Consider the following 20,042-nt stretch of genomic DNA (forward strand, 5'->3'; position numbering starts at 1 on the left):
GCTCGTCGGACATCTCGTCATGATCGTGTGTCTGTGTCACGTTGACTGTGAAAGGCGGGCCGTGCCTCTCGCCTCTACCTGTCTGAGCCGAGGACAATGCAGCACCAGTGAGAGCATTTCACGCCTGACACACTATCCCTTTATTCTTCGAAGAGCCTGTTTTTGTGGTCTGGTTTTGCTTCGCCGGCTCAATGCTGAATGCCGGTAACATAGCCGCAAAAGGTGTCTCTTCAAACTTCCTAAAAATACCTCCTCCCACAGCCTCTAAGCCCACTGTGTTCCCACATCTATAAAGAGGCGGCAAATGAAAAGCGAGGCTCTAGACAGGCATCAGCTTTACAGTAAACGAATAAAAGAAGTCAAGAAACCGGCAATAAAAAAAAAAAAAAAAAAACATATTTCATTCACAACCTTTTATTTTAATAGATCTCTATCATATACATACAGTACAATATGCTCAAGACAGATTTTATGGCACATCCATTTTTGTTGTACATTTTGCAGTCGTTGGTATTGCTGTGAGGCTACAGTAGAGTAAAGTGACCTTTTGGATCTGTTACTTAGGTAGATACACTAGGTGGATTGACCTCGATGGGTAAGGATAACGTTGCTACAGTAAAACACATGCACTGTCAAGTTATATATTCCACTAGGGGTGGGTCAAACATCCAGTTACACAGACCAGTACTTGAGGGGGCGGTGTTGTTATGTTATATTCAAACCCCTCGGTTGTTTTCGTCTTGGAATACGCTACAACAGTGGCTACCACGATCCTGGAGAGCTACTGGATGCACACACAGGCTTGGTTGGGACCCAGTGTCAATATCACTGAAAAACTGAGGTCTTCTAGTCAGGTGGATAGTGCAGTTCAGGGGTCGTCCCACCACCGAATTGGAATTGAGGGTCCTGAATTTTAGCTGCCATTGCACCCAACAGAAATTCATTAGTCGGCTGTTGGTTCCTATTATTGAAGCCAATGTTGTTTACGTGGTCTTTTGTCTGCAATTTACGGGGAAAGCCCTGTACATCCAGCAGGTCTCGAGAAGCAGGGGTGAGGAAAATGGTCTATATGGATCTAGTCGTCAGGTTTCTACTGCAATACAACTCTACCGTCAATACTACAGGAGTACTGCTAAAAGTCTTCGGTTATTCACATTATGTACAAACTCTGCCGCGAGGCTGCGCAGAGACTTGACAAGTGAGTGTGCGTCTTCTGTCCGAGGCTGCAGAGCACGTTCTGAGATAGAAAAATAAAACAGTGATAGACTACAAAATACCAAAAGTGCCGCCGTAACACTGAAGTGCCAGTGTCCATTTAGGGTTTTTTTTTTTTTATTTCCACGCTGTTATTTGTCCTCATTCGATGAGAACACAATCATAACTATTTCAGTCACGATAATAAAAAAAAAGCATAAAACGATTGTCTCGAAACATAATTTAAAAAAATAATAGCTTTAACTGAGAATAAAAAAAAAGCTTGAACAGCATCAAAATACAACAAAAGACAAAATGCATCACGTGGCAACACGATATTAAAACTTATCAGCTTGTCGACTTTCCCTCTGATCAGCTGATCAGAGTGACAAGGGTGTGTTTGTGTGTGTGTGTGTGTGTGTGTGTGTGTGTTTACATACAGTATGTGTTCCATGGCAGGACTGTGGGAAAGTGCGATGACTGTCGCTGAGCACCTGCTGTGTCCTGCTCCGTAGCTAATGTCCCTTATTGAAACTTACTGGAGGATCAAAATACAGTATCTGTTGTTCCTCCACTTATCCCTTTAGCGTCCCGTTTAGGCCACTGACAATGCTGTGTACACTCAGAGTGCCCAGTTTCCTTCTCTGTGTCTGAACACATGGGTTAGCGTTTGGCCTCTCTCTTAGTCATCCACCGTAAGTGCTTAAATCAGTCGAAAACAAAAGTAAACAGCATTATTTGCAGAACCAGTGGTGATAGGGCTAAAACAGTAGCGCTTCTGCTCTTCCGACGGGATGAAATGGGACGTGCGCGGGACAGAGGGGTGAGCGTCGAGGAATGTGGAGGTGCAGCAGGTCGTAGGTGAATGTTTAGAGGGTGATACGTGGGGCCAGGAGCCGCCGTCTGTGCTCTAGATGACCTGGCAGCAGCTGTGGGGGGTGGGGGTGCAGAGCAGACCTTCCTTGGGGCTCCGGTGGATGTTGACAGACAGAGCCTTGTCACTCAGGGGCATCTGCAGCACCCGGTTCTTCAGGTTCCTGTGGTTCTCCCTGGCCAGGTCCAGCTCTCCCAACCTCAGGGTGCCCGAGCAGTGGCCTTCCAGCAGGGGGTCTCCCAGCATGTCTCCCAGAGGGGGCTGGTGGTGGAGGTTCCCCCTGGGCGAAGGGCCGCCCAGCAGCGAGACCTTGTCCAGGCTGCCGGTGGAGCCGCCCATGCACATCCTCCACATGGGACGGTCCTGGGAGTCGCCACCCACTCCGCCGCCGCCGCCGCCTCCGCCTCCCCCTCCTCCGCCTGTCAGGCTGTGGAACTGGGAGCTCAGGCACAGACTCATCAGCTTCAGGCTTTCAACCAGGCCACTGGCGGCTTTGGCGGTGCCCTTGCCTTGGCCCGACCCTGACCCCGACCCGGGACTGGCACAGTGGGAGGAGCTGCCCTGCCCCACCCCCCGTTTCTCTCCTTCTTTCCCCTGGACTGCACCCTCCCTGTCACTCCTTTGCCCACCCACAGTCACTGCATCCTGATCCAGCTCATCACTAGTCTCTGAGCTGGGCGTCACTACGGCAAGCGGTGCCGTTATGGTGATGGCGTCGGGCGACGGTATGATCGGTAGCGGTGACGGCGTCCTAGAGTTCAGGTTGAGGCTGAGGCTAGGTTTGGGTGGGCCGAGTCCGTACAGCTCCCTCCTCTCCTCCTCTTCCTCCTCCTCCTCCTCCTCCTCCTGCTCTTCTTCGTGGATCTGGTTGAGGACCGGAGCGCTCATGCGAGATGTCAAGCGGTTAGCCGAGGAGGACAGCGGGGAGGATGAAGAGGAGGCTTTGCCGCGAAGCACCACCTGGGTAGGCAGTGTGGAGGGAGATTTGTCTTCCTCCCCCTCCTCTTCCTCATCCTCTTCCACGCTGAAGAGACTGGGGCTGCGTGGTTTGCACGGGCCCACTGGGGCCAGGGAGACCAGCCTGAGGGGGTTGGAGTGGGGCTTCACCAGAGGCCTGATCCCCCTTTCCTGGTTCTGCCAGGCCGGCTGCTGGGTGGGGGACTGGCTGTTGCCGTCCTGCCGCTGGCTGAGGCCCAACAGCGCCGTTTTGGGCCGGGGGCCTTTATGGAGGCTCTCGGCGCTGCGTGCAGGGGACTGGGGGCCCCCTGGGTGGGAGATACCCGGCCCCCCCAGACCATCACTGACATCCTGGTGAACATCCACTCTGGTGGGCCAGGACTGCCTGTGGAGCCATAAACAAGTACATTGTATTTACACTGAAGAAAATCCACCTCAATATATTTACTAGTCTCAAAGAATCAAACCATTTTTTTTTGTAGGATTTGTTAAGTTCTCTCTCTATTTTCAATGCACACAGTTTTAGATGCTTGAATTTTTCCTGCTGTCCAGGCAGCTTCCTATTGATTTTGGTAGTGTGCAAAATTCAGCAGAGACATGCTTCACAATAGGTAATCCATAAGAGCTCCCTTATCATTCTGTGGTAATTAATCTTAATGTGCATATTGATTCGAAAAGTCTGCAGGTCTTCTTGTGTATGCAGGTGCTGAGGGGAAGATACGTCGGAAACCAGAGCCCAGTGTATACCAGTGAATTAATGTTTTGGAAATGAAGGGAATTAAGGTTTCCTCTATATGCATTAAAGATCAAAGGAGTTTAATAGAGACGTTGTTAAAATGAAATTTTGTTTGACTGGTGAAGTTTTTCAAAGTCTTCAAATTCATTCAGTTTAGCTAAATCACATTCAACTTCTAACTAAACATTTATTTACAAAGAATCATGCTGGGCATTACTCTTAACATACATGGTAAAAACAAAATCATGACTGAATAATTTGGGATTGTTACATTTTTATTTCCCATTATACAAGTGAAAAACAAGTGTCAAACTCATTTTACATGGAAGCCATGGCTCAAGGCTCCTGATTATTGAAGCCTTGATACCTTTATCGTGTTTGCCTATTATCTGTGCTGTTTGTAAAATATGTGTCAAGGTTGATGCTTTTTCTCTTTAAACCAAATCTAGTTACAGGGACAAATAAATTAAAAAAAAAAAAAAACCTGAACCTGTTTCAAAACTTTCCACAAATTCTTGAATTTTTCATTTTTTCAGTTTTAGTGAAATGAGCTGCTGTTTCCTCTCTTATTTCATGATACTGTCCTTTGTGTCGAGAGAAATCTCAAAACAAGTGAAACTGCACTGGGAACAAGCAAGATAATCCCCATTTTGTCACTTATTTCATGGAAAGCATTGTTTTGACTCTGTTACAGACCAAATGGCTTGTTCAGATGCGTATTTCTGTCGTGATCCTTGATCCTGTTGCTCCTTTGCAACTTCTCCCCCATTCTGTCTGTCCCTCTCTCCATCTGCTCTTGCACTTGGCTGCTGGAGATTGACAGCTATACAGCACTGCAGAGGCAGCACTCTACCCATCTCAAGAGGTTTATGCACGCGCGTGTGTGTGTCTGAGTGTGTGTGTGTGTGTGTCTGAGTGTGTGTGTGTGTGTGAGTGTGAGTGTGTGTGTGTGTGTGTGTGTACCTGAACTGGGCTTTGCTGGGGCTGGCTGATCGTGTCTGGCTGTGTTGCTCTTTCTCTTGCCTCTCCCTCAGTATCCTCTCAGCCAGCAGGAAGTAGGTAGCTGTGATGTGGTTGTACTTGTTCGACTCCAGGGCCCTGACAGGACGGCGAGGCAGATGAATTAGTATTCCAGCACACAGACACACATATACACATACATCATCCAGCGGATCAGCACCCAAACTCTAATCCTGAACGTGAGTCAAAAGGAAGTGACGGGGATGGAGAATTAATTGGACACGGCGCCGGCTGGGCATTGACTGCCAACCGGTTGTTACTGACAGTTAAACCGATGATGACAATCAATTAGACGTGGCACGAGCCGGACCCGTGCACGACGGCAAATATCCAGAGAGCAAACAGGAAGGAACAGCCGCACGTGCGTTTGTGCGTCTGTGTGTGTGAGAGAGAGAGAGCTGCGTACTCAGTTATGGCGTCTCGGTCTGCGATGCCTCCCAGCACGATGCGTTGGATGATGGAGCCGTGCTCCTCTTCCGACAAGCTGCGATGGGACACCAGAGGGGTGGACAGCTTGGTGGCAGGTGAGGGGTCGATACCCTGCAGCCAGTCGTGGTTCTCGATCAGCTCCAGGGAGGCCCGTTTCTTGGGGTCCCTCTGCAGCATGTGTCCTATAAGACTGGAGAGAGGCACGGTGACCGTCAGCGGAGGAACGAGAGGAAGAACGTCCAGTCTGTGTTTACCTTCATATTTCCTTATCATTCATATTCCCTGAGTGGTAAACGTAAACACTAGATCCTGTTTAAACCACCGAGGATACACTCTTATCCCAGCAACGAGGAAGCAAACACTGCAAAAACTCAAAATCTTACCAAGATTATTTGTCTTATTTCAAGTCAAAAATGTCTTATTTCTAGTTAAGTCTAGTCTAGTCTCATTACACTTAAAATAAGACATGATCACCTCAGAAGTAACTTGTTTTTAGACAATTGTCTCTTGTTTCAAGTGAAAATTTGCTTGAAACAAGTGAAAATTTGCTTGTTTCATTGGCAAAATTAGTTTCTTGTTTCTAGCTAATTTTCACTTATTTCAAGTGAATTTTCACTTTTTCCACTGGCAAATTTTGCCAATGAAACAAGCAAATTTTCACTAGAAATAAGACATTTTTGACTTGAAATAAGACAAATAATCTTGGTAAGATTTTGCGTTTTTGCAGTGAAGGGAGGCACTTTGATTTAAAGGACCATACCAGTGATTTTGATTGTTTGGCTACAATTTGATTGTTTTACTAGAATTTCCTCATGTGTTACATTGCCACAAACCATTTTACAAATCATGACGGTTTTCCTGAAGATTTCACAACGTAGCAAAATTCTTTGATTTGTCAAATTTGATTATTTGGTGGAAACGCCCACCTCATGATGTTCTGCTTCTGTGGCTAACAAAGTCATTTATAAACCACAGAACTGATCATTGGCTGTATAAAGAAAACGCTTCCCCGGGGGACTATTTTCCCGGACAGAGAGACCGTATCACTCCACCCCAATTTCAAATCATCAAAACACATCAGTGCTGCTGCTTTTAGGAAAACATGGACATTTTGATGATTACGTGTGAAGAACGTTTGGAGGTTCTGAAAGTTCATTTTCATATCACAGCGGACTGAATGGAAATCAATGGCATTCCACATTTATAGTAGAATTGGCGTGACAGTGACTGATGGTTATCAAATTGAAAGATACTGGATGACACAACATAAGCTCTTAGTAGCTATAATCCAAAAATGTCTTCATCAAAAACCCCTATTAGTCAAAATATATTTGGGATCCCGCTTGCTACTGTTTTCTGCAGCCTGGAAAAGCTCAGTGCAGTTGCGACTCGCTTGCTTCACCAGCGAAATCACAGGTGGGAGAGCACAGACTGGAGGAAACGTTGTTTATTCAAGGCAACGTGCACACAGTGACATGAGGAGTGAGTCAGTAAAAGGTGCCTATAAACAGCTTATCCTGCGTAACAGCTGAAGCAGGATTTGAGCCAGTATCTGGAACACAGCGTGCATATGGACGTTACAGGAGCCATGGATCATAGTCTTTGCTTTTATTGTTCTCCTTAGGCATTGCATCGTGTCCAATAAGGTGTGTTCAAACAAAGTCGTCCGCGTGTTTAAACAGCCGCTGGACGTTGCAAGACGGGAAAGAGGCTTCTCCTCGTCCGCATCCACATCCACCGACACTAAACTATTCACAATGTGTTCTGTGGCCACTTCGCCCGGGCCCTGCGTCGATACACTGTTGAAGCATCGCAATGTTTAAAAATAGAGGCTCGATTTTAACGGACGCATTAGATACACTTAACACAGCACTGCATCTCTAGTAAAGCAGCTGACTGCAGCACAGAGTGAAAGCAGGACAAGGGAGAGAGCGAACGAGAGAGAGAGGGAGAGAGAGAGGCGGTTCCTCTCTCCTTCCTCTCCACTTTCTCTTTCTTCACACATCTATAAACATGAAATATGCAGCACCTGCAGAGTACCCAGTCCATCTGTGTGTGTGTGTGTGTGTGTGTGTGTGTGTGTGTGGTACTCACTCTCTGCATGCGTGGGAGATGTGAGGGGGCACTGTGTATTTACAGTCCATGATCATAGTGAGCGTCTCGCTGTCGTTAGCCTCCTGGAAGGGGGGCTGACCACACACCAACATGAACAAAATCACCCCCAGACTCCAGATATCTGCAAAAATAAAGAGGGAGAGAAGGAGAGAGGGAGAGAGAGAAAGGAAGAGAGAGATGTTTTTCCATTCAAAAAAAAAAATCCTAGTGTGCACATACTATTAGTGCAAGCTGTGAATTTTTCGAGGAAGACGGCCAGAGTGATGCAAAATAGACAGGAGGAATGATCAGAGAAAGCATGACGGACCAGCAGAGTGAAGCCCGTGTGTCCTTTCTGCTCGGTGACCTACATATGAAAAACAACAAAAAAAAAAAAAAACGTCTCCCCCCGTTCCAATGAATCATATTTGATCGGAGCCATTTCCATAAATATGTACTAGCCTAGGACACATCTGTCTAACCAAGGATGAGGCTGTGCACTGCTGCCTGCTGGCATCTCCCCCTCTCACACACATGCACACACACACACACACACACACACACACACACACACACACACACACACACACAGAGTTGTAAGAAAGTGGGTTAATGTGTTCATCCTTTACAGCTTCATACACATGCTAATTTTATGGAACGGCTCTCTCCGTCCGAATGGCCGTTTTAAAAGAACAACTTTTTCCTCTGGGCACTTGCCGGCGTCCTTGTCAATGACATGGTCCACTGACACACATCCTGCAGTCATATGATGCCACTGTCAATGCTAACAACCCGCGAGGCTGATAGGAGGAAGAAAGCACGCATTCATGGCTTTAATAACTAGGCCAGCTCTGGCTTTCTTGGGCATCACGTTGAACCTCTTTTTAACCAGCAGTCAGGAAGTCTAATTATATGATACTGGCCTTTTGAAAGGCGTGTGATATGAGGGGTTGTAGTGGGTAAATAGAATAAAATAGAAACTGTGTCAAGTCGGTGGGCGCTGGGAGGCAACCGACCACGTAAACAAGCACAAGTCAGCTCATTTAGGCTTTTCTTTAAAATGGTAATCCAAGAGTTCCTCTTTTTTTTTTTTTTTTTTTTAGATCGTTGACATCTTTTGTGCAGCCGTGTTGTTCTATCTTTTCTTGTAGAATAATACACACTTGAAAACTACTCCATTTTAGAAACAATTTTTCCAATCAATCTATACCCGGTGGAAATGCAAATAACAGTTCAAAGTTTGGTGAGTGAACCAGAATGGAGCCGGTTCTGTGCACCAGCGATTGCCGGCGTGGGCGGCCCTGTGATGCCTTTTGACTTTCATTTTCTGCCGATGAAGTTTCTGTAGGCGGTGCTCTTTTCTCTGTCTGTTCAGTCACGGAGGCTATCGCTGACAAAACCGGAAAGACAACGCGCATCATTTCCTGTAACTCGGAGGATTTTTTTCACAGGAAAGAGAGAGAGAGAGCGATCAGGCGCCGAGGGTTTAGAAGAAAAAATGTAGACGCTTTCATGATCTGGATGCAGACAGACAAACACTTTTGCATTATATTGCTTGGTGACAGAAAATAGTAAAGTGAATATTCACTGTATGACAATCCTATCTTCGTACATTAGTCTGATGTACGATGAATAAATGTGATGCAGATTTCCATCAGCCTACAAATGGGGGTAAAGTGTTGCACAATGGCACCGTGAGTGTAGGTGGGTTTGCCTTTCACTGCATCCCTGGTGATATGTCTTCATGTCACAACAGTTTGTCAGGATAAAAAGCAGATTTTAAAGTGCCGAGGTAAATGTGCCGCTGTGCTGTGGGTGGCTGGTATTTACTGCTGTGAAGCTGTGAAGGAGCATCTCGTGTTGCTGACAGAAGGAGCCAACGCTGCTGCAGTCCCCATCACCGTCCCCCTCACCACCCCTCCCTCCCCCCCCAGCAAACGTATCCTAGCAACCGTGACCCCGGTCCCTCATTACTTGCGTCAGCGGTCCGCCAAACTTCCTTCCTTCCTTGATAACTTTATTTATAAACCAGATGGCTGACACATCGCTGGATAACACCGGTCACGTCACTGGGCATTAGCATCACTGGTGCTAACTACGTGGGGCTGTTTAGCAGTGACAGCTGCGAGTGTAAACACCCCTTTTTGCCGCCCCGCACAGCATTACAACAGCAGCCGCTCCCTGGGATAATCAACACCCCATCCGATTGTCTTGACAAAGCTAACCCTGAGCAAAGTGAGCCAAGTTCAGCACCCTGCCCCGCTGATTATCATTATGCAACCATCTTTCTTTAAGAAGAAAAAAAAGAAACGTATAACTCACTGGTACACCTTCATTATGCGCGGATTTGTCCTACATTATGCATGCGCCCAGGATATGCTCACTGTAATTGCTATTAGGTGAGTTGTTAATTTTTTTGAGTGCAACCTGTGCCTCCTGAACGGGAAATAGAAATCTATGTTTAACTTTCCATTTACTGAGAAAGGAGGGAGCCTTTTAGCGTCAAAAAGGCAACATGGAGGCAGAAAAGTCTTCATGGAATTTATTAATGCATGCTCTGCTCCCAAAACCATGCAGAAGTGCAAATCTGAGTGTGCTGTTTTAAACTTGCCCATTTTCTGTAAAAGTGAGAGACAGCTTCACATGCATTGGATTGTATATGCGCTCTGTGAAGAGTAAAAAAAAAAAAAAATCTGTTGCAAGCGTGCAGCTTCACCAAAGTGCGCAAAAATCCCAAAATCACAAAGAACCAAAAAGGTATGACAAGAATTCAGCCACTCTTGATGAACCTTGATATTAAATATTTGTCAAGTTGTTCTCTAGGAGCAGCTCTTTTCATTCTGCAGAGCCAGGTGGATGCAACTCCTGAGGAGTCCTTATGGGATCATGTGAGTCACTCATGATCATTACCCACTTTATCTCACTCAGGGTCATGGGGTGCTGGAGTCTTTCCCAGCATGCATTAAGTGGAAGGCACAAAACACCGAGTCCAGCAGTGTATCCCACAAATGAAACTGTCACTAATTGTTGTGATATTTGAGCACAGATTGATGAAGATATCATGTCATTTCTCTCTTGGTCGTTACATATTTACCTTTGCTGTACATTTCTGGGAGCAGAACATGGATTACTAAATGCTATAAAACTTCTTCTGCCTATTTTTGCAGTTTAATGTCGCTCCTTTTCGTCTCCAGTCTCTGTGAGCTGGAACTCGAGGACTGTGCTGCAAAATCTGCGTCTTAACAACTCGTTTAGTCTCATGTTTCTGTTTTAAAATCTTGTGAAAAAATCTGCCAGTGGGATGAGATGATCCCATCCCAGAATATTCTTGAATAAAGTGTTATTTTCTTGATACACTGCAAAAAGTCAAAATCTTACCAAGATTATTTGTCTTATTTCAAGTAAAAATGTCTTATTTCTAGTCAAAATATCTCATTACACTTAAAATAAGACATGATCACCTCGGAAATTACTTGTCTTTAGACAATTTTCACTTGTTTCAGCAAATTTTTACTTGTGACAAAATTTGCTTGTTCCATTGGCAAATTTTTTTTCTTGTGTCTAAAGACAAGTTATTTCTGAGCTGATCATGTCTTATTTTAAGTGTAATGAGATATTTTGACTAGAAATAAGACATTTTTACTTGAAATAAGACAAATAATCTTGGTAGGGTTTTGACTTTTTGCAGTGTACTAGTAGGCTGATCTGGCTTATTCTGCTTTGTTTCAATAAATTTATACCTGAAATAAGTGAAACTGCATTGGAAAAAGTAGGATAATCTCATCTAAGTTACAGATTTTTTTCCCACTTCCACAAAGCTGAATATGAGAGTATTTTTTGCTGTGAAAATCTCCTCCATGACTGAGCTCACTGTGCATTTGAATATGCTTCAGTCAGTTCCTCGGAACAGGACAGCCTGATGTGTATCGCTCCCCTCTATCAGCGAATCACATCTCACTGAAGGCTGTGAAAGGACGGCCCCTTTATCTGTGCAGCCAACCGGTGTCCGGGCACAGCGCCACCTGGCACGTCAGCAGCACGCCCCAACACCCCAAACTCTGCCAGCAGGTAGCTCGGCGGCTGTATAATCCCTGGCCTGGTCGCCTCAAAGCCCAAAACTTCGGCGGGTCCTGCTGGACGGCTGGCCGCTGTTCAGCTTGTTCCACAAAAACTGCTCCGCTGCTAGCATCGGCCTCTCACACAATATTACATCCCAGCTGGATGGATAATCCCCGCAATCAAAACATCATCATCTCAACTGACTGAGCAATAGTGCACATGCAGTATGCACGCTTCGCAGGACAAACTCGCGTGAACACACACACACACACACACACACACACACAGGCACACACAGAGAATGTCCACACACATCTGATTTGCCATCTGGGTCAAGTGCTCAGGCAGGATTTTACAGGACAGCTGACCACAAATATCCACAACCAGCCATTCGGTGTGAGCTATTCATCAGTAGCACACACACACACACACACACACACACACACACACAGATGCAGCCACACAACAGACAGACCATTACTCCAATCTCAACATTTGTGACCGTTGCTCAGCTCATCTGCTTGACACAAAAGCGACAACGGGAGCCAAGAAAGACAGAAGAAAATAGCCACTGTGTCTCCACTCAGTCAGAAAAATAGAAAATGCGTCTCCCTTGCTCCTGTTTTTTTTTTTTTTTTTTTCTCATCCTCCTTCTTTGCTCTGACGCAGCGGCCTCTGGGTAGACAGCGTGATTACTGATGCCTCCTCTCGCTCCGTCTCTTCCCCTCTTGTTTCTTCCTCTCCTTTCCGACACTTCGGTCCCCCCTTGCGCCCCCCGTCCTGCGCACTTCTTTTTCATTTCTTTTCCCATTACATTTTAATTTAATATCTACGCTGTGGCTCAGCAAGGATTGCGACTGCTATCGATGGGGGCGGGAGAAGGAGCGGGGTGTGTGGCGGTAACCAGCTGGAGACACAATAGAAGAAAAGCTGAAGAAACCAATTTCACTTTGACATGATATCGGATTTCATTCTACACAGAGAAACTATGACTTTCAATGGAAGTAAGAGGACAAGACTGCCGCCATGGTAAAAAAAAAAATAAATAAAAATAATAATAAATTAAAAAAAAAAAAAAAAGCTATAGACTGCAATGCTGTGGAGTGATTCTGCATGGATCTGCTCTGGTTTCCAAACTGGCCGGCATGCCCAAGCTCTCTAACCCTTATGCAACTCCAGTGCTGCTATCAGCCAGCTGATAAAGCTGTCAGCGGGCCAAGCTGTCTGTACGGCCCATCTAGAAATATTGTAGGTCATGTGTGTGTGTGTGTGTGTGTGTGTGTGTGTGTGTGCGGCTATCAGTTGGCCAGACTGATACAGAGGACAGCATGTACCATGTTCTGTTGTAAGGAACACTAACACTGGACTACGGACTGCGGTCACAACAAGTCTACAGTAGAACCCACACCAATGAACAAGCAGCCACACATGTGCATTCAAAGATACATGCACACACATGCGCGTTATTGAGAAAACACTCGTGGAACACACAGCACACGGCGTTACCGAGGCAGCATGACTTACCTTCAATTCCACTGAAGGTAAGGACTGTAATAACTACCTGCCACTGTTGATAAATCACTGTAAATCTCTCCCCACTGCTTAAGCCAGAACATCTATTTCTCTCTCTCACACACACACACACACACTCACTCACACACACTTCAAAACTCACCCACGGCAGGTGCATCATACTCGTCCCCCAGCAGTATCTCTGGAGCAGAGTAGGCCAGGGAGCCACAGGAGGTGTTGAGTTTCTTCCCGGGCTGAAACCTGTTGCTGAAGCCGAAGTCGGTGAGCTTGACGAGGCCCTGCTTCTCGAAGAAGACCACGTTCTCCGGCTTCAGGTCCCTGTGCACCACGTGCAGCCGGTGGCAGTAGGAGATGGCATGGACGATCTGGGCGAAGTAGCACTTGGCCACCTGGAAGACGGAAAGAGCACGTCAAGCAAAGAAACAAGCGTTAACCCAATCCCTTGCCTGCCTGGAGCCGATGGAAAATGGTGCATTTTGTCAGTGAGGCGAAGAAGAGCAATGCTTCCTCTGTCATATAAAATGCCAACAACTTCCCAACTTAACTTCACAGAACCCCATGCCTTCTGTTTTGAATGAAAATTCTGACCCTGATAAAGACTGTGACTGTTTGCTGCCTTGCTCCAGCATAAACACTTTTTCTTGCCAGAACTTGCCCTACCCAGGAACACCTGTCAGATCACATTTTTACTTTTCCTTTACACATCTTCAACTGGTAAGTCATCAAAATTACGAAGGCGAGACATCACTGACGCTGCCATTTCCTCGGCCACCTTGCTGCTCACACTCAGTCACAATCACACACACAAACTCACATCTTCACTGAGGCCCCCTTCGTGCTTCATGATGCAGTCGTACATGTCTCCTCCGTCTCCCAGCTCCAGGATGAGGTAGAGTTTGGTGGCCGTGTCGATGACCTCGTAGAGGCGCACCACATTGGGGTGCTGCACCAGCTTCATGCATCGCACCTCCTGGAAGAGATGACCCCGCGCCACCGGGTCCAGCTTGGTCTTATCGATCACCTTCACCGCAACCTGGGAGGGCGACAGATTGAGGGGAAATAGTCCCTGAGCATGCAAAGTACACAGCGCCATTGTCCAAACCACCGTCTCGTTCCACAACTGTAAGTGACGAAGGCAAGACTTTCTTTATTGTATAGTGAGCTGGGATTAGAGTTCTAACAATGCAGGGATTTCCAGGAGGATACTGTGATATTTTTGCTGCCAAGAGCAGATGTTTAGTGCTGATATTCAAGATTGAACTATTCAGTGTTTCTCCCACAATTATATCATGATACAGGCGATGCTGCTTTATACAATACAGTATAAGATAATTAGCTAAGATACATCACAAGATCTGTAACTGAAGAAGAAAAAATACCCTGGAAAAGGAAAAACAATTTTCCAAAAAGCAGGAATGAATCGTGTTTTTCAGTGTTTTAGTCTGTACAGCGACTGCAACATGAACATGACAGAACAGTTACGGTTCAAACACCTAATGGCAGGGAACAAATGTACATCTGTGCAAATAAAGTTGAAAACTCAAGTATTGACACTTGGCACAAGTGTATCGATAACGTCTCACAATATATTGCATTATCGATTTTATCTTTATTATGCAATCAATACATGAGCAAACTCATACTGGACTATGACAACATCGGCTTGCTGATATCAGATTTTTAGTAAAAGGCCAAAATTGATGCAGAAAATCTATAAGCCAATATATTGGTCCAACCCAAGTTGAGGTATCGGTATAATTCAGATCGATACTAGTGCTGTCTGTCACCCTTCCTCAGTATGTCTTCCTCTAAGACTGCATTCTGGCACAAAATATGCAGAATTTGGATGGGTGTACCTTTTCCCCAGTGAAGACGTGTCGGGCCAGTTTGACCACAGCAAAGTGTCCGCGGCCCAGCGTCTTGTCGAGGTCGTACAGCCCGGCGATCTTCCCATCGTGGCAACGTTTGAGCCCCGCCATGGCTGCAGGGGGACGGGGAGGGAAGAGCTGCCTGCTTTCACCTGCTGCTCTCTGGTCAGTCCTCCATCTTCTCCCGAATGGGTTGATGCTGGGACAAGGAGGGGGTGGTGCTGGTGGTGGCTGCTGATCCCAGACCAGCTGAGAGTTTTCCGGCTGAGGTAGCTTTGGGGGTTTTGAGTGCTAGGAGCACTGTGGGATGGTAACAGTAAATGCTCACAGGGATTTGTCCCGCTGTGCTGGTGCTCAGCTCACTCCATTCTCATCTTCTCCTAATCTGAGGGAGAAAAACACAAAAAGTGAGAGGAAGGGAATCAAAATTCACCCATTAAAATGAAGCAATTGCGTGTCAGCATGTCCACGAATCTGTAAATTGGAATGAGAGTCTGCGGGCTCTTGGGTCAACTAGTTATTTTAACACTCATCATATTATATACACTATAATCTCCATTTAATCTCTTATCCGGCGTTAAAGTTGTGTTTGCTTTAAAACAACTGAAAAAAATATGTGAGAAACAAGGGACATGATCCCACTTGTTTCCAGTGGAGTTTCACTTTCAGTACTTTTTCTGGGAACAACTATAAATATGTTGAAACAAGGCTGAACAGGGCAGGTCAGCCCACAAGTATCACCAAAATGACACTCGATTCAAGACAACTGCTGATTAGCACTGGAAGCAAGTGGGATTATATCTCATCCCACTGGGGGTTTTCCTAAATTTGACTTGTTTGAGGAAAAACAAGATTTTAACACTGAAAACGAGTCTCAATGTCTTGTTAGGATGCAGATTTTTTTTTTTTTTTTTTTTGCTGTGTCTCCAAAACCCGGAAGCTACTGTCACAGCATTGCTGCCGCACAGCACTGATTATGAAACAGAGGCCTCAGGGGAGGAATGGCATTCCTCTGTCAGGAATCTCTCGTTGCATGCCAACAACGTGAAGAAAGCACAGACACAAAAAGTACAAGCAAAGAACATTCCTGAAAGGTGATCCTCGCCTGGGTGTGTCCTATTCACCTGGATTCCCGAACCACAGACAACAAACAGTGCAATAACGTCTCCAGGGAACACACCTTCCAAAGAAACCGTGTGCTACCATGTTGTAGGACAAAAAGAAACCGTCTTAGTGCATCTGACACTCCCTGACACATCTGCAGTGTGTGGACACTGGAGATATCAGAGCCGAAAGCACACTGAGTGGTGTTTGTGTGATCCTCTGTTGGAGGACTGTACCTGTGAGAAAAGAGTGACTCAGAATTCTTATAATAAGAGCATGACATCTCTATCTGCCTCACACACACACACACACACACACACACACACACACACTCATACACAAAGCCCACGCATTAAAGTTATCTCAACCACGCTGAGCTCTTCACCTCAACTGCACAGACACCATGCAAGTGTTGATGTGTCAAATAACTGAGGCTATCAACTGAAGGAGACACACACACGTACACACACACACACACACACACACACACAGCTCTGGTGGGCGAGTCAGACTGACGCAGCTGAGATCAAGGCAGGTTGTTGTGTGGCACGTTGGCCCAGGTCAGGCATGGGCGATAACATTAACCTGTTGAATGAGTGATCTGATCTACCTCAGCACACTGCCAAGACCCTTTTAGATCCATGCCGTGGGCTTGTGGTGTGTGGCAAGAAAGTGTGTGTGTGTGTGTGGGTGTGTGTGTGCGCGCGCGTGATTGTGGTGTGTGTTCTTGATCGGTTTCAAGCAGGCGATGGATGAAATTACAAGATGAAAAGCTTCTATTCTCGTCCACTGGAAACAATTTTGGAAGCAATTTGTGTATTAAAAATGCAAAGCCAGCCAACACTCTGGTCTAGTCTCTCTCAAGTGACAACATGCTAATCACACACACACACACACACACACACACACACACACACACACTCCGAGGCCAGTTGTGTAACTGTACCTGTACACGCAGCTATTGATTCATAAGCAGGCAGCGTGCGTGTGTGTTGTAAGCTCACACACACATACACCAAAGTGCAAACACACACATTAGGTCAAGGACCGGCTCTAATAGCTGCTCCACTCTCCCAGCCTGTGTGACTCATGATATGAACTGGGATTTATCAAGGCTGTGACCCCTCCGGCACACAGATAAACCAGTTTACTGCTTCAATTGGTCCTGATGTCCTTCTGGCACTGATAGCCTACTTAAATTACAACCAAGCACTTTTCCTGATTATACTGTATATATGCAGCCTTGGAGGTCACTCTCCTCTCCATAAATAAGGATTACTCTACAGCACAATACATTTTAAATGGACAGTATAACAATATCCCAAACGTATAAGCCTCTATGAATATCACAGGCTATTAAAGTGAAGCCACGGGTGATAAAACACAATTTAACATGTAGAAGTCACTATAAACTCACCATTACAGACATAATTGAAGTCCCATTGAGGACATTATAGTAAAACCATATAAGATCATCCAAATGACATTAAGGTCATTGAAAAACTCACAACTGAACACAGCAGAAGCAAAACAAGTCCCTATAGGAATATTAGAGGAATATTATAGCCATCAGAAGGTATAAAATATAAAGTCACCATTACGTGCCACACATGCACATTACAGGTCCCTGCTGGGCTATGAAAGGCATGCTATGGTGATTTTTGTGTGTGTACAAAAATCATGTATATGGTAAAATGAAAATTCAAGTCAAGGACTGCACAGGCCCCGTTTCCCATATGGGACCCCCGCCCCCTGGATTAAAACACACACACACACACACACACACACACACACACACACAGTCAACATGGGGTGAAAAACATAACAGACCTGCCTGCGCCAAACAATCGGCTGTACTGAAATATTTAAAAGGACACGGGCAGCATGATAAGCTGTTCCTCAGGGATCCGCATCAAGAGAACGAAATCCAACGGAGCCCGACTAACTTGACACATATTGACGCAGGCCCGCCGTCAGCCTACATGCCATACATGCACTATCACAGCCCTACTTACCACAGGGATCCTGAGGCAGCGCCAAGCGTCCTGCCTGCCGCCTCTAAATGCGGGACTGTGCGGTTAATCCGGGCAGATTGTCGTGGTCGGACCCAGTGTGACTTCAATCTGAGATTCACCGCCGCGCACACACACTCGGTACAAAATGACAGCAAACGGGCCAGTGATTATCCCAACGCGTCCGTGTGTGGATCTGTCAGGCAGCCAACTCTCTCTCTCTCTCTCTCCCTCTCTCTCTCTCTCTCTCGCTCTCTACCTATCAGATGCGTCAAGCACACACACACAGCCACAAGAAGACAGGAAGCCAGGCGACTTTGCCCTCAAAATAAATGTTAATGGTGGTGATAGGTGGTTATGGGACAATCTAGATAAATCAGAATAAGGCAATTATTTCATTGCAATGCAGATTCTTTACTGTCTTAGAGTCTTGACTTGAGAAGTAAGAGCCTATCAGTTTTATTTTCTATATTCCCTTGTAGCCCATATATGCATGTTTTTTTTTTTTGTTTTTTTTTTCTGTTTTTTTTTTTTTCCATTAATTCACCCTGTTTACTTGTTTTGAGGATCTGTATATAGTCCCTTCCCCCTTTCTGTCATTCACTGGAAATTAATTGCACTTGAGAAAAATAAAGCACCCTGTGTCTTGTGCTTGAAGTCCTAATTTAGCCACGGCGGACAAACTCCATCATCCAGCGAGAAAGGACCTTACATTATTGTATTAGGGTGCATGGGATTTCCATACATACAGGGCAAATATAGTTAAATACATTAATTTAAAAATAGTGTCTGTATAGGTCTTGCCTATTTGCATTTATGTATTTATATACATTTAAAAAAAAAAATACAAGTCAGGCAATGTAAAGGCCACGTAAACGTCTGTTTCCCATGTCAGTAAAGCTCCTCTGGAGAGAGAGAGAGAGAGAGAGAGAGAGAGAGAGAGAGAGAGAGAGAGAGAGAGAGAGAGAGATTTATGTATAGCCTAAGTAATAATATAGTCCCACTTCAACCTAAAGCTGTAGCCTAGCAGAGAACTACAAAGGTCAAAAGACGTCATCTTTAACTCTTTGTGAAAAGTAGGTCGATAATACTATCAGCCATCAAGGTTCATCTTTTTTGTGGTGTCCAAATAAATCAATAAATTCATTATTCATTATTTTTTATAGAATGGCCACCATTATGATGATAAAGCTGTTAGATCACATGTGATTCGCTCAGATACAGGTGTGTGTACAGTCCCAGACAAAGCTGATGCCCTGGTGCTAAAAGGCCCAGCACCTGGTGTTAGCTCACACACCCAGCGCCCAGAGAAGGCCTTCCAAAGCGACACGTACCATGCTTATATTTTGAAGGCAGATTCGCTTCACTTCCGATGCCTTTTCGTCTAACTGTGAGTACTTTGACAAAGCGCTCTCCTCACTGCGCATCGGTCCCATTCATCTCTGACGTCAAAACTACGTCTGCAGAAAAGCACGTTTATTATAGGCCTTGTAATAACAACACCGAGCAAGATTTCATTTCTCTCGGGCTGACCGGTGCTCACGCGCAGGACATAACATCACAAAGTTTTGATAGAGTGAATTAATAGAACACGCGCTCTTTATTTTGGCCTGATCTCCAGTAGAACAAGGGGTGATTATGTAAACCGAGCCAGCTCTGATCCAGACTCCTGAACCGGCCGGACAAGCCAGTATTTATGTGGCACCGTGCTTCATCTGTCCCCCATCCTCAGCACCAGCGGCCGGGGAGGGGCGGTGCAGCCTCGCCGGGGCCTGGCTGCCCGGGTGCGGGTGTGTGCCTGTGGCCCTGCTCCCTGCACAGAACCAGCTGTTCAACGTTCAACTGCCTGTTATGCAATATTTACAAGCTCCTCTCTGAAAACTCAGCTAGGACCTGTTTGGCCAGTGCCACACTCTGCCACTGTGCCCTAAAGCCAGTTGGATTTTTTCAAATACTATATTTACTTACTAGAAAGGTTTGTATTAGTATTAGCCTAAATACCTTATCACCTGACTTACATTAAGGGAACAAATTAGATTGACACAATACAAGTGAACCATAGTGTTAAGGGCAGATGATGATCAGCTCTTCAGTAAAATGTGCCTCCTGCTGAGCTTTATTTGTCCTCACAGGACAATGCTTATAGGTGTTCCAGGGCTTCA

At 45.7% G+C, this 20,042-nt stretch overlaps 1 protein-coding gene across 1 annotated transcript; it reads right to left on the bottom strand.

Moving 5' to 3' along the window:
* Nucleotides 1-398: 398 nt before the first annotated feature.
* Nucleotides 399-18,110, bottom strand: LOC115368069 (SNF-related serine/threonine-protein kinase-like). The gene is made up of 8 exons (XM_030064040.1): nucleotides 17,884-18,110; nucleotides 14,753-15,149; nucleotides 13,711-13,929; nucleotides 13,039-13,285; nucleotides 7,305-7,446; nucleotides 5,188-5,400; nucleotides 4,725-4,859; nucleotides 399-3,410 (listed from the first exon to the last, which is right to left on the bottom strand). The coding sequence occupies exons 2-8, from the start codon at nucleotides 14,873-14,875 to the stop codon at nucleotides 2,105-2,107; spliced, it is 2,385 nt and encodes a 794-aa protein (XP_029919900.1). The 5' UTR covers nucleotides 14,876-15,149; nucleotides 17,884-18,110; the 3' UTR covers nucleotides 399-2,104.
* Nucleotides 18,111-20,042: the final 1,932 nt, after the last annotated feature.

The sequence above is a fragment of the Myripristis murdjan genome, chromosome 11 (genome assembly GCF_902150065.1).
Source record: "Myripristis murdjan chromosome 11, fMyrMur1.1, whole genome shotgun sequence".
Lineage (NCBI taxonomy): Eukaryota > Metazoa > Chordata > Actinopteri > Holocentriformes > Holocentridae > Myripristis > Myripristis murdjan.

Excerpts from the sequence above, each read along its gene's own strand:
- LOC115368069 (XM_030064040.1), bottom strand. The coding sequence starts at position 14,875 with ATGGCGGGGCTCAAACGTTGCCACGATGGGAAGATCGCCGGGCTGTAC. Across the intron at positions 13,930-14,752 it reads ACGTCTTCACTGGGGAAAAG|GTTGCGGTGAAGGTGATCGA; the intron begins GTACACCCATCC and ends TCGCCCTCCCAG. Across the intron at positions 3,411-4,724 it reads CCCAGCAAAGCCCAGTTCAG|GCAGTCCTGGCCCACCAGAG; the intron begins GTACACACACAC and ends ATGGCTCCACAG.